The sequence below is a fragment of the Callithrix jacchus genome, chromosome 16 (genome assembly GCF_049354715.1).
Source record: "Callithrix jacchus isolate 240 chromosome 16, calJac240_pri, whole genome shotgun sequence".
Classification (NCBI taxonomy): domain Eukaryota; kingdom Metazoa; phylum Chordata; class Mammalia; order Primates; family Cebidae; genus Callithrix; species Callithrix jacchus.
In genome coordinates, this window is record NC_133517.1 from 59345949 (window position 1) to 59360999 (window position 15051).

A 15051-nucleotide genomic window follows, 5' to 3' on the forward strand; every position below is an offset into this window, starting at 1 on the left:
ATTAAGTCATTAAGTAAATTAAAATGTCTATCAAGCTCTTGGCTCACAGTGCCTTGTAACTGTCAGTGGGCAGTGTTACCACTGTTGTTCTTAGGCCCCCTCTTGTATATGTAGGAGAGGGTGCCGGGATGGAGGGCGCTGATCTGAGATCTGAAACAGAATACACCGCAGGTGTAGTGTATGTATCACACAAGGTGTTGGGGATAGATTCTGGATAAAGATGAGGACGTGCACAAAGGCAGGGGTTTACAACCCTGGCTGCCCATTAAAGTCACCTAGGAGAAATGTGCAAATGTTTCATGTTTGGGCCACACCCTCAGGAAAGCTGAGACGGGCCCTAACATTGGTGGACTTACAGCCTCCCAGTGATTCTGGTGGGCAACCGTAATTGAGGACCAGTGAGAGAATGCAGTCAGTTTTTTCATGGAATGTAAAGCAGGCTTCTCTTGACTTAATGTCTGTTCACCTTGAAGATCTAATGTAGGTATCACCTCCTCCAGGAAGCCTTCCATGACCCTTCTACAGTACTCAGTATGTATCTCTTTCACAGTACTTTACAGATATATTATAATTATCTAATTAAATAGCTATAACACGATCATATGCCTCTTCCAGGTCTGTATGCATTTATGTTTGGCTTCCCAGAGCTTGGCACACCCCAGGATGGAACCGGCCCTCAGTGAGCAGAGCAGGGGAGTGAGGGAGTGAAGAAAGATACTTGGTTAGTGCCCAGGTGACGAGGACGAAAGTGTGGCAGGCATGGATTTCAGGGCCTTTGTCCAGGGCATTTCAGCTGTGACAGCTCTGGGCTGCAGTTGCCTCCTTGTTAGAGTAAAGGGCCTCCTCGGTCTCTGGAAGAAAGCCTTCCAAGCCCGCCATCTGTGACCGCACAGACCGGGGCATCTGTGGAGCAGAAAAGTCCTCTTGTGGCTTAATTAGAGGCTTCTTTAACCTTATCTAAAGCCATTTCTATAATCAACTTGAGGAAACATAATCCTCCCAAAGACACACTTAATGAATAGCTTTTCTTTTTTCTCTTTTTCACTCTGGTGGCTGAGCTCTGGATTCATGCTGTTCTTGCTGGTGCCACTGTGGTGGCTGGGGGCAGTGTGGGGGGGATGATGGTACTGGGAGGAAGGGAACAAGGAACCCCAGGAAAGGCAGTCTGAGTTCCAGAGGCCTGGGATACCTCCCACTGACATCGAGCTGCCTGTTCATTTTGAAAGAGTCACTGACCCCCACTCTCTGTCAGCCATTGTGCTAGGGGCTGGGAGTACTGAGAAGGTAAAGCTGAAAATGTAGGTGAACAGGGATGTAGGAAGTGAAGCGAGCAGTGTGTGGGTACACATGCCCTGAGAGACGCCTGTGCGCGTCAGGCACACGTCAAGGAGGAGGATCTTAGACTTACACGCAGAGCATTGGAGAAGTTTCAGGAGTCATCAGAAGCAATATGGACTGCACATGGACTCTATGCATCTAAAATAAAAGTTGAAATTATTTTTTAAAAAGGAATAAACCAAACACTGCATCTTCTCACTTATAAGTGGGAGTTGAATAATGAGAACACATGTACATAGGAAGGGGAACATCACACACCGGGGCCTATGGGGGGTGGAGGGATAGCAGCAGGTGGGGGGATGGGGGAGGGATTGCAAGGGGCAGGGGGATAGGGGAGGAATAGCAGGGAGCAGGGGGATTGGGGAGGGATAGCATTAGGAGAAATTCCTAATGTAGATGGCGGGGTGATGGATGCAGCCAACCACCATGGCATGTGTATACCTATGTAACAAACCTGCATGTTCTGCATATATACCCCAGAACTTAAAGTACAATTTTAAAAAAGAATAAAAAAGAAACAAGGAGACACAAAATCGGCTTCTTAAATGGTTACCTGGTAGAGGATGGACAAGTCCAACGTGATGAAGAGAAGAAGGGAAACTGGAAGGTGACAGGAGAAGGTGCTGCAGGGAGACGGTGCAGCCTGAACAAGGGCCTGGGGTTGGAGAGAGCCAGGTGTATGTGCAGCCTGCTGCAGGCACGTTCCTGTGGCTGGGAATGGGCGTGCATTGGGCCAGGCCGGGAGGTATGCAGAGGTGAGGTGGGAGATGCTTTCAGGGGCAGTAGTGCCACGTGCTGATGCAGGAGGTTGGTTCTTATTAGTGAGAGGCACTGGTTCAAGAATCTATATAGAAGTCACTTACAGTTCATCCAAAGGCCTCACTCTCTAGCCAGGAGGTTTTCTAATGACTGACCGTGCCTCCCATATCCCCCATCTGACTTTTACTCTTCTTAACGCTTTAGACCCCCACTCTCTGTGATAGACGGGAATCAGCCAACAGTGGACACTCCTTATTTGACACTTGCCTGCCCCAGAGCCAGTACTGGAAGGAAAGCTTCCATCAGAAGAAAATGCAGGCCATTCCCTCATTTTGGAGTTTTGTGGTTTGTGTCGTCATCACAGACTTACCTTACCTTTGAAGAAGTAGCTCAGAGATGATGCTGTGGCTGAACATTGTTCTGTATCTGGAATAAGTCATTCATGATGAAGCAAAAACCTGCAACACTTAGAGAACCTTACTGTGCACCAAGCTCCTCCTTCCCTCTGTTTCTTACCCTTGGATGCCCCACTTTACCCAATCGGTCTCCATCTAGCACCAGTTTTCAGTGTGAGAATAGCAGAAGAAATATCCAGCATTGCAAGCTATTTGGACTTGGATCTCCTCATATGTTATTACATCCAAAATCAGTAATTTTCTTTGCATACTCACTTTACAGATGGAGAAACTGAGGCACGGGGCAGCGAAGGGAAAGGACGGAATTAGATGTGGCTGTGGCTGTGTGTCCCCGGTCTATTGTGCATGGTAGAGAGTGCCGCAGAACTTTTAATTATTAAGTCTATTCCTATTTCCACCACTGAACAAGGCTCCCCACAGACAGAGACCCTCTCTTGTTCAACTCTGAGTTCTCTCTCCTAAACATGTGCCTGGGACATGGAAGTTGCTCATCAAGTGCTTCAGTAAGTGGTGAAGCTTAGAGGTCAGTGACAGTCCTTGGCAACTGGCTCCTTGCCATCCTCAGAGATGTGAACTCTCTTCTCACCCCTACAGAATTCAAGTTGCTCCCCCAAAAGATGGCTCTCTTGGTTCGAAACTGCAGCTCTCTGAAAAGGGTCTCTCCCAAAGCCTCTAGGCCCTATCTAGTCTAATTCCTCTTAGTTTTAGTTAATGCAACCAGGAATCCTCCTTAAGAAGTGTGTAGTGAAGCCAGGTGTGGGGGCTTATGCCTGTAATCCCAACCCTCTGAGGCAGGTGGATCACCTGAGCCCAGGAGTTCGAGACCAGCCTGGGAAACAGAGAGAGACCACATCTCTACAAAAGTTGTTTGGGTGCAGTGGCATGTACCTGTAGTCCTAGCTACTCCAGAAGCTAAGACAGGAGGATTGCTGCAGCCCAGGAATTCAAGGCTGCAGTGAGCCATGATCATACCACTACACTCCAGCCTGGGTCACAGAACGAGACCCTGTCCCTAAAAGAAAAAAAAATGTGGAGTAATGTGAGGAGGATGGTGGAGAAAAGCTATGGAGCATCTACCATGCACAAACTGCCTCACTCGTCACGTGCTGTGAGGTTGTAGAGGTGCTCTCTTCCCTCAGGAGGTGTTTTAAACACTTACCATGTGAAGGTGGCATGGTGATGTGGCTTCATAGTCATACATGCCTCCAACTGGATCCCTGCTCTGTGTAAAGCTGGGCATTCTTTTACTAACCCTTGTTTCACTTCCCGTAATTGGATGGTCACAGTAACTCTACCAGGGGGTGGCTGGAGGGATTAGATGGGGAGCACCGTAAAATGCCTGGTGTTCTGCTTTCCAAACAGGAGAGAGTAATGATTGGAAGTTATAACTGCTGTGAAGTACTATGTCCAGAATGTGATGGGATACAGAGTAGAGTCCAGTATATGGATCTGGGGTACCTTGAAGAGTTTGGGGAGAATGTGAGTAGTAGGTTTCCAGCTGGTGGCAACTGCGAAGATGTCATAAAGTCTTCTTGGCTCTGGGCATTGAAAGGTAGGGAGAATTGAGTTTTGTGGTGATGGGATTAGGAGGCTTGGATAGACAAGTTGAAAGGTTTATCCAGAGTCAACAAAGAGAGAAAAAAACTATTGAAGGTGCAAGATCTTTATGGAGCCCTAAGAGTCAGCTGTATTTAGAGGATACATGAAAGTAAAACGAAATGGAAGAGATACGCTGGGATTTGGTAGCGGGCAATCTTGCCTGCTAAGGGCTTTGGATGGTTTTCTGTAGACAGCGAGGAACTACCCAAATAATTTATTGTTGCCTTTGCTGTTTTAGCTTCCAGATCAAACGTGATAACATGATCCTGTGGTACTATGAGGTGTAATCTAATGCTACAGATGTGCAGAGAGAGGAGAGTGATTTATTGAAAACAGAAAAGTCAGTAAAGGCTTCAGGAGGAAGACTACAATGCCTTCATGGTTGGGAGCCATGGTCCGAAGATTTTCACAACCCAAGGGTTTCTTTTTTGCTTCTCCAGATGTTGAACAATCCAGAGAAGATTGCCGAGCAGATAAGCAAGGATCTGGCCTGGCTCACCTCCCACATGATGGCTCTATGGACCCAGTTCCTGGACACAGTCACTCTGCAATCCCAAGTGACCACTTATCTCACCCAGGAGCACCACACACTAAGGGTGAGTCACTGGCTGGTGTACATTCTCCAGTCACATGCATTTGATTTCTTTGGTGGAAACTTTATGAGAATTAGATCAAGCACTGGGATTGCTTTCCTGCCTCCACCATGAACATGCCGGGTGGCACTGAGAACTTACCTAGCCTCTCAGGCCTTTGCCGTGTCATTCATAGAAGTCCTGCCATGGGAATCTCAGAGGATGCCAGAGCCTGTTACAAGGAATATTATAAGTGCTTAGAAAAGAGTTTGGAAACAGTGCTTTCTAACATAAAACATTGCTCTCTGTGTATCTCTCTGCCACCAGCTTAGGTGCACATAGGTGGGTGCTAATGAGTAATTAAATATGTTGCTGTTTAGACCAGCATCTTGTTAGAACAAGATGAGAAAACATATGAAGATCGGAGTACACAAAATGTTGAGAGAACATACATGGTGGGCTTTGGGAATTCTGTTTCATCTGTATTTATGTATGGACCCTGTTCACAGAGGTTTTATATTCTAGTAGAATAAATAAGACCTCAAGTTAAAAATAATAACAAAAGCAACGTAAGAACAGTTTCATAGACTGCATTAACCTCTGTTTGTAAACCAAGTGTGGGCTAAGAGATATGAATGAGAGAGATCAGCTTGGAGGCATATCAAGACTGTTTCAGAACCTCAGGTCATGGGCACGGCTCTCCTCCTATTGGTAAATGCCATTCATCTCTTTGACCTCAATTAAAAAAGAGGAAGTGCAGGTTATACCTACCTAAAAAATGGAACTGTTGACGTTGTTTTATTCTGCAGGTCCGAAGGTTTTCTGAGGCGTTCTTTTATATGGAGCACCAAAAACATGCAGTCCTGACATTTCAGGAGAATCTGTAAGTCGTCTGTTGCATGCCCACTTGACTCCTAAAAGCAGCCACCCCAGACAGGCTTGTTCAAAGTTACTCTTCACTTCCTCACCGGATGTGAAGGGGAGAAGTCTGCCACCTCTGCACTGTCTGTCTGCATTTCCTCTGCAGGCACAGGAGTCAGACAGCTTGCAGGGGTGGGAGCTGGCAGGTGGCAGAGAAGGTCACCAGCCCAAATTTTCTTTTGTTGAGTGTCATGGTTTTGTAGACAGAATCAAGGAACCCTAAGTCCCTGAAGACATCTGTGCTGAGTCCTCTGCAAAATGAATTAGAAGCAGGTGATGTGGCCACAAACTATGTCAGAAAAACACAGAATTCACCTGAGACTGCGGTAGCCATGAAATGCGTTTAGCATAAGAATTAAGTCTGGGTCTGCCATGTGTGTACCTACGCAACTGTCTTGCATGTTCTGCTCATGTACCCCAAAACCCAAAATGCAATAAAAAAATTAAAAAAAAAAAAAGAATTAAGTCTGAACTACCAAATTAGGAGGGCTGATGAATTTCTAAGTTTGCCTTCTTCCTAAAAAAAAAAAAAAAAAAAAAGAAAAGCACTCAAGGAATTGAGAGGGTTGATGGAGGATGAGGTCACTCTCTCATATATTTCCCAGGTGAGCAGCAGCAGGGAATCCTTTTACACGTTTTGTCCTCTGGTCCACAATCCAAGGGTTTCTTTTTGCTTCTGAATAATATGGTCACCTCAGAAATTAAATGTGGATGGAATAATGTTCGAGATACCATAGCAAAAATAGAAGGAGAAACACTCAAGACCCATCCATCACTCAAGACAGACCTGGAGACCTTTTTGCCTTTCTCATTAGAATCCTATTTTCTCCCCACATTTCATTCTGTTTGGAAAGTACAGTGACATTCACAGCTTGTCTCGTGGATTCTGCATGTAAGGGAGTTACATCAAGGGAAGCACAGCTGCTTGTTGAAATGACTGGTCTAGGAATTTCTACAGTCGTCCACTCACTCGTTTATTCCTTCATTTTACTGCCCAACTAGAACTGGGAGAACATATTTTCTAGAACTAAAATCAAAGAAAAGCTAATCTGATGACAAATATAAATAACTGTGAGGATCACTGAGAAAAATATTGCATATCAAGATCCTGCAGGAAATCTCCTTTCCAGAGTCACAGCAACAATAGGTAAACCTTAGATTGTGGAGCCATGGTTGCATTCTCAAGGAGTGTGAGCACACATAGGGGAGACAGACTCAAAGACCACTGCTCTCCTGGAAGAGCTTTGGAACCCCAACCACTGGTACAAACTGCAGATGACCCAGCACTCAGATTGCATGGGTTCAAGACCCTATTCCTGCATTATTAGCTGTTGGTCTTGGGAGAGTTATGTTTCTGTCCTTGTTTTTTTTTCTCACCCCCATCCAGTCTCAGCTTTCTCATCCACACAGTGGGTAAGGTAGCAATTGGGAGGACATAACGGCCACTTCCATGCACAGGGAACGCATGGAGCTAGCCACAGACTCTGCTCAGAAAACGTAAGACGGTGCCTGAAGAAGTAAGCAAATGTGTATTGTCCACATAGGAGTGGAAATACAGCAAGAAAGCAGTAAAGGTGCTGTATACATGGGTCACTCATCCTAGTCAAGAAACAGGCAAGGTAGAAATTACATTATTTCAAGTTTTGCCAAGTGGAAGAAAAAAGGCAAGATAAGAACATAGAAAATGAAGAGAAGTGGGGTATGACCAGTGTCCTCATAAATGTTAAACAACCAACTTTCGGAAAAGCAAAAACAGACAAAGGGCAAACTGCCTTTGTAGTGTTTGCTGGCTTCTTCTGTGCAAATGTTTTCACAGTGTGCTATTACTGAATATGGAATGGGGAAGAGATGCTATTGCAAACCAGTGTGAATGGGCTCCAGTGCCCAGCAACGAGTAGAAGAGAAAGTCTGTTTTAGCCAAAGTGATAAGAAAGTCTTTTTGAAGATGTGAGATTTGAAGAGTGCCTGGAGCTACAGCAAGCCATGCCATGCCATACGAGAATATGGTTCAAGCAGACAGAATGGTTGTTGAAAAAGTGCTGATATGGAAGCACAATGTGTTTGAAGAGCAGCAAGAAGGCAAGTGTAGCTAGAACAGATTGAGAAAGTAGAAGAGGCGGGGCAGAGGACAGCAGGGACCCAACTATGTGGGGCTTGTCGGCCAGAAAAAGACTTTGGATTGTGTACTATGATAATTATGGTTAATGCTTTTGTTTTTCTTTTACCAGCAAATGAAGATGGGCCTTGGCATTTCAAATCTTACATACAAGATTTGAAATCTTGATTCTGTAACTTGTAATGCTTGTGACATCAAACTAGTCACTGAATCTCTTATATCTAATTTATTTTTAGGTGTAAAGGGAAGATTCCTTCATTCAATAAATAATGTATTTAGTGTTGACTATGCGTTAGTCACAATTTGGGGTGTTGGGTATTCAACAGTGAATAAGTCAGACAAATCCCCTCTCTCATTGAGCTTTTATTTTGACAATGGAAGGCGTACAAGTACATAGATATGATATGCTAAGGGGTAATAAATGTTACCGGAAACATACATCTGTGTGAGAGGAACAGAGGGTACTAGTTCATGGGATTGTCACAGAAGGTCTCCTGGAGAAGGTGATGGTTGAGTGGAGATCTGATTCAGGAGGGAGATGGAGCTCCCTAGATTCCTAGGAGATTGTAATGTTTATCATCTGAGTGACTTTAGAGATGAGAGAATGTTGTAAGCTTTCAGTGAAGAGTAGACATTAGCAGAAAACATAAATTATAGACTAAGATAGGAGGGAAACTACTCAGGAAAAGTAAATGTTCAGCCAGGTCACCAAGAATAAGAGCCAAAAACAGAGAGTGAGAATTTTATTTCAGACTGAGAAAATTACTAGAGAAAAGGTACAAAGTGCTGTGAAGAGAAGTGAGGCTAACCGTGAGATAGTGAAGAGGGTGATGCAGGGCTGGCACCTATGCATGAATGTGGTTCTGCACACCTGGAGGTCAGAGCTGGAGAGAGGTCGTCACCCCAGGGAGGTCATGCTGCTTACACATGAGACAGCGGCACACTCCCAATCAGGATGGACATGGGGCAATGCAGATGGCACAGGTGAAACTCATCTGTCAAGACACATCTTGTTCAGGCTCAGATTAAATTGTGTTTCGCAAACAGTGGATCACAATCATTTAGTGGACAGGGAAATCAACTTAGTGTATTTGGAATAGTGCTTCTTAAATGAAATAGGATAGGATAGGAGGGAATAAGAAAGGACAGGGCAGGGTAGAATAGATGGTTTGAGGAAGGAGTGTTGGCTGAAACTTTTGCTTCAGTACATGCATTTCTCGAGGGATGGATGCGATTGCACTGGGTTGCCTTGGAAATGAAGACCATCTTGCCTTGGGTCATAATTTTTGAGACGTGTTCACAAATGATTTAGAATTGGCCAGCAGCACGGGTATGTGTTATTGTTCCTCTTCTCTGTTTTACCAATGTGTAGCCAGTGCTTTTTCCACAGCAAGGAGGTGCTGGGTGAAAGTTTGCTGAGGAATGAATGTGGAAGGGGTGATGGGAAGAAGACCTATCCTGATGTGTTCGTTTTCATAACAATAATTATGAGATAGCACTCCGACTTTTACATTTCCTGTGTTGATAATTTTCAGTTTTAACTTTTGAAAAGGAATTCATTCTAAGAGATGCTACATCCGCAGGGTTGAACACAATAGGTATTTTACCTGGTGTGAATAAATAGGCATTTATTCATGGTGCTTAGTCTATTGAAATTACTCTGATCAGAAACTTGAGTGCTTTACCTACTTTAGCTCATTTAATGTTCACATTAACTCAATGAGGTAGGTACTAATATTTTCCCCACTCTAAAGAAGAAGAAACTGAGGAATCCTGGGCTCAGAGAGGTTTAGTCACACAGCCAGCAAGTGACACACACATGGATCTGCTGGAGCCCAGAGACCACACTCGAAACCTCCTGGCTTTGGCTTCTCTGTGCACTGTTGAGCCATCATCCTAAGGAACACATGAGAAGAAATAAAGTGAATAGCAGATTTTTGAACCTCTGAAACGGAAGTGTCCTCATGCTTTCATGCTGTATTCCTGGAGTCAGGATTACAGTCCTTCAGCATAAGCTCGAACTCAGGTAAACCTGACGTTGAAAAGAACAGAGGAGCCAGGTCCTGTATGCTCCAGGAGACTCTTTCCCTATGTGCCACACAGAATAACCTAACTAAAACCCAAGGATTCTGCCTGAATGATCAGAATGGAAGTGTCTCTGCCTACTCTGCCAACAACCGGTTTCCAAACAAACTCTGCTCCCCAGAGTGTCATTTAGATGGATGAGGAGGGGACCATGTGCTGGACAGGGGCCATGCATGGAGCGTGCACACTCAGACACAGGTGTGCGAGGCTGACCTATGCAGGCTTCATTCCAGGCTAGTCTCTTCCCATTGGTGTGGCTTCTGCAGTGGGGGGATGGGGGATGGGGGAGGAGTGCGCAGGGAGGGGATTAGAAGGTGACAGTTCGAAAAGGCAAAGGCAGAGTTCAGATCCCTATTTGGATCCTCCTGAGGGTAAGGAATGAGGATTTCTTATTCAGTTAATGCTACTCCTAGTTGTTTATACGTGTTTACTTACTCAGGCCACTTCTCCTTCCCTTCCTCCCTCCCTCTGCATGATTATTTGTCATCCATTATATCCAGGAACTGATCTGCGGACTTTCCATACAGTGATTTAAAAAACATATGAGGTAGACAAGGTCTCAGCCCTCACTGGACAGAGAAGACAATAAATAAATTTGCAGATAACCAAGAAAATTTAAGAGAGGGCTAAAAAACCGGGTAACAGAAAGTTCCTGATTTGACCGAATAGGACCATTAGCTCTCTAAAGAAGGGTGTTAAAGGAGAAGAGTTCAGAGCAGGTGACATTGACACTACGTTCTGAAGGTGGGAAGAAGCCCCAGAGGATAGTACGTTACAGGTGGAGGTAATGGCCAGTGCAAAGGCCCTGAGGCCAGACGCAACCTGAAAGCTGCACCAAAGATCTAGGAGAACGTCAGTGGGGCTGGAGGGCTGTGTGAAGAGGCAGGTGGAGGAGTGACAGTGATGGCTGGGATGGGGGTCATTCAGAGCCTTGGAGGGTCAGCAGTCAGGATTCACTCCCAGTTTTGCTAATAATAAACTCAACTCTAACTCCACATTCTCCCTAGTTTGCTTAATTCAGAGAGAACGTGGTTTTTTCCTTTAAATATTGGTCAAGTATTGTTGTCTTTTAATTGACCTTTCTTAGCCTATCCCTCTTTATTCTCCACAGAACCCTATAAAAGACTATTACATCAATATGCATTGTACATGCAGCAATACATTCCCACATATGCACCCATGCACACACCCAGCGACACCCATATGCACACCCATGCACACTTCTGCATGTATAAACACGTGTCCTTAAAAACACATGTGCACATGCATATACACCCAGAAAAATGTATGCACACACATACCACACCCATGTCCACACATCTGCACATACCACACATGTAAACAAACCTACTTACTCACAGACTCCCTGCCTGGTCAGAATGATGAGTCTCAGACACAGATGAGGCTGTGGCCCTTCCTGGCCTATTGGTCTTCACTGTTTCCTCATTGCCCACATAGAGTCTAGACTCAAAAAAGGTGCTCAGGACCTTCCTGCAGCCCCAGCCTCCCTTTGCCGCCTCCTCTGAACTGCTCTTGCAGGGTTTCCTAGTTCCCTGCATACGCCATGTTGATTCATTGCATTCATGTAACAAGTACTTTTAGTCAAAATACTGTTCACTATAGAGGAGGCATTGCCTAAGGCACTTGGGATACATCACATCAGTGAGCAAGACAGCATGTGTCAGAAGACAGGTGCTGGCCACTTAGCACTGTGAATCAGTGAGTTATGCAGTATGATAGAAGGTGACAGCCATTGTCAAAACACAGAGCAGGGTAAGTGGACATCACAGTTGCCTTTGGATGGGCAGAGTCGGGTGGATTGTGGTGTTTCCTAACTGTGATCTTTGCCCTGGAGGAGAGAGTATCCCTGCCTGGATCATTTCTCCCTGACTTGCTTCAGTCAGTTATCACCTGCTAATTTCTGTTACCGGGATCTGTTTTTGTCAGTGTTCTCCAGAGAGACAAAACCCATACGATATATGTGGCGAGTGAGAAAAGTGAGAAGGAATATATTAGGACAATTGACTTACTTTATTGTGGAGACCAAGAAATCCCACGATGGGCCTTCTGTCAGCTGGAGGACAGGGGAGCTGGTAGCATGGCTCAGGCCAGGCTTGAATTCCTCAGAACCAGGGAAGCTGATGGTGCTGGGAGCCCCTGGAGTCCAGTGGGTGCAGGGGGTGGGGGCTGTTGGGAGTCCTGGAGTCCCAGAGCTAGAAAATCTAGAGTTCTGACAGCAGGAAAAGAACATTCCAGATCCAAGAGAGCGTGAGAGATGAATTTACCTTTCCTCTGCTTTTTGTTCCATCCAGGACCCAGCTCATTGAGTGGTGCCACCCACATTAAGGGTAGATCTTCCCCACTCAGTCTCACAATTTGCACACCAGTCTCCTCTGGAGACACCCTCACAGACACACCTGGAGCAGCCCAGTCATTCTAATCCATGCCAAACCACCTGGGTTTCCCTTTTAGCAGAAGCATTGAGAATAATCCCTGCAATGTTGGAGAATGTTTCGTGCTTTACCAGCTCTATGGGGAACACATAATCCAGTCAAGGTGACATTCAAAATCAACCATCACAAATCCACCCCTTGTCACCTTGGCCCCCATTTGCATTTCTTAAACCATATTTAATCTTCAAATAAAGACAGTGAGAGTGTCATAGTTATATCTAGCATGACACAACTATCCTGCAAGTTCCTCTAGACAGCCGCTTCGCACTGGCCATGCATCCGGTTTAAAGAGGCCAGGGAAGCTTCTCCCAGGAAGCCTGCCTAGCAAAACCTTGCACTTGCCTGTGGTTGAGCTAAGAGGTCATGCACAGGACGTTGGTCTAGAGCCAGATCCTTCAGATTCCTCCAATCAGAGAGAGGCACTGATTCCTAGGTACTCTTTAGCATTTTCAGTCTGTTTTCAACACACTGTTTTAGGTACTTGGTCACATTCATGATAGTCCTATGCGCAAGAAGCTGCATTTTCCTAGATCACAGCCTGCATAACATAACTTAGACCTAACTCTCCCATACCTGTCCCGCTATATTGCAATTATTTGCTTAATCACTTTTTTTTCCCATGACTGTTAGCTGTTAGACCTAAAACCAAGCTGCAATCCTCTAGGTATACTTCCTAGTCTGTGCACACCATCCTACATCCACTGGTGTTCAACATATTTTCTAATAAATAAAAAAACTGGACCAGAAGTTTCAGATTCAGAGGGTGGTAAAAAGTGCAGAATTGACTGCAACAAAATTCCATTTAAAAACCCAGATAAGAATATTGAAAGAGTTAAATATACTGAGAAGGATATTTAAAGAGTTAAATATTCTGAAAATTCACAGAGTTATGAAGCTGTAGTAGCGTTCAGGGCTTTGAGGAAGAAAAAATAACTTCCTCTATTTCGGTGGGTGAAGATCCAATTGAAACATGAGAAGGAAACAAAACATACATATTTAATATGAATATTATGGATATGTGCAGGAAATCATAGTTAATATGTGAATTCAGTATGTATGTATATTATATGAAATATATATACATAAGTATTGTATATGTCCATAGTTTTATCTTCATTGCATCTGTTACTGAGGATGCTGGGTTTGAGAAGCTGCTTTGAGTCTGTGCAGCATTTCACAGCTGTGAGGCTCTTCTACAGGCAGCTGGTTTACAAGGCTAGAGAGTAAGAAGTGGGCTGGCTGCTCGAACAAGAGTGATAGGCAGAAACTGGCTCTGCAAGCTCAAGTCTTCTCCAAAGGCCACAGACTCTGTGAGGTTTTAATTCAAATATGCCAAAATATGACCAGATCGTAAGAGGTCTAAAAAGTAAAAACAAGAGTAAAGGATATGTAGATTCACACTTTTTACCCAAAAATAAGATTTCTGGTCATTTAAAAACTCAGCTTGCTTTCCACGAATGTATTTATTATATTCCACTAAAATGGTCTATGATAAATACCCTCATGTTTACACTAATCCTTCAGTCCACGTTCTCTAACCTCAATGCCATAGCCAGTTTTAAAGCAAAGCAGTCTACTGCTCTGGGGGCTGAGTAGGTGGGTGGAAGAAAGGGAGAGTGAGGGGCAGAGTTGGCTGAGAATTTTCCTAGTGTTTTTCTGGGATTAGGAAGAGGGGGCAACAGTTTGAAACCCTTTGCCTTTTCCCTCGATGTTCACCCTGCCATGTGCTCCCCAGGATACAGACTCACAGCCAGCTGTCCCTGGACATCCGGAACTCGGAGTACCTCACCAGCATGCCCCCGCTGCCCGCAGAGTGCCTGGACATTGACGGCGATTGGAACACCCTGCCGGTCATCTTTGAGGACAGATATGTGGACTGCCCTGCGACAGGTTTGTCTGTTGTGTGTTGGAAAGACTCTGGAATAATACTGTCCAGTGGGTTTCCAACAGTGGCCTGGTTTGTTTATGTCCCAGCAGAAGGGAGACCAAATTAATGAAGGATTTTGTCAGTTTGTAGAGAGGAAACAAGGTAATGGTTTGAAACGACTTTATTTCCGTGAAATCGACAAACAGATCTAACAAAATAACAGTGAAAAGCTTACTCCTTGACTCCTTTTGAAGTGGAATTATATGTAATGCTTCAGTATTTTCACCTGCAAAATAGGAACCACAGCCTGCCCACTCCCACACCAGAGTGGCATGAGAGTCAGATGAAGATCCTTTCTTGTCTCAAATGTGCCATTCAAATAAATGCCATTTCCAGGTGAACTTTGAAGGCATTGGGCCATCTGGGCCACTGTCAGTGTGGAGTTGACACATTCTCCCCTTGTCTGCCTGGGTGTTTTTTCTCCATGTATTTCAATTCCCCGCATACTCTACAGCTTTGCCCATTAGGTGAATTGGTGTGTATACATCATAGTGGTCTGAGTGAGTGTGGGTGTGTGTGAGTGCGCCCTGAGATGGGATGGAGTCTTGTCCAGAGCTGAGTCCTGCAATGAGGTGGTGTCTTGTCCAGGCTGATCTGTTTTCCTGAGCCACCAGGAAAGGACAAAGTATGGAAGCACTCAGTGAGCTACCATATTTCTGATTGATTGTGAACTGTATAGGTTGGCAGGAGGTGCTCCTTACAATTTCACTTTGCAGACACATTCTTTGATCTCACCCACCACTGCTGCAACTGCTGTCACTCATTGAGTCGCCAAATACTCAGCAAATCATTATTATGATAGAGTCTTTCTCTATTGCTCAGGCTGGAGTGCAATGGTGTGATCTCGGGTCACCGAAACCTTTGC

The 15051-nt window shown here is 44.8% G+C and overlaps 1 protein-coding gene across 8 annotated transcripts in view; it reads left to right on the plus strand.

The window, feature by feature from the left end:
• FAM135B (family with sequence similarity 135 member B) overlaps positions 1-15051 on the plus strand; it is a 350951-nt gene that overhangs the window by 302440 nt on the left and 33460 nt on the right. For all 8 annotated transcript variants that reach the window (XR_013528077.1, XR_013528076.1, XM_054246600.2 and 5 more), the window contains 3 exons: positions 4553-4708; positions 5494-5567; positions 13995-14149. Coding sequence is in view for 6 of the 8 variants with exons in the window: in XM_054246600.2 (XP_054102575.1) it covers positions 4553-4708; positions 5494-5567; positions 13995-14149 (385 nt within the window). In the remaining 2 variants the exon portion in view is untranslated. The remainder of the gene's footprint in view (positions 1-4552; positions 4709-5493; positions 5568-13994; positions 14150-15051) is intronic.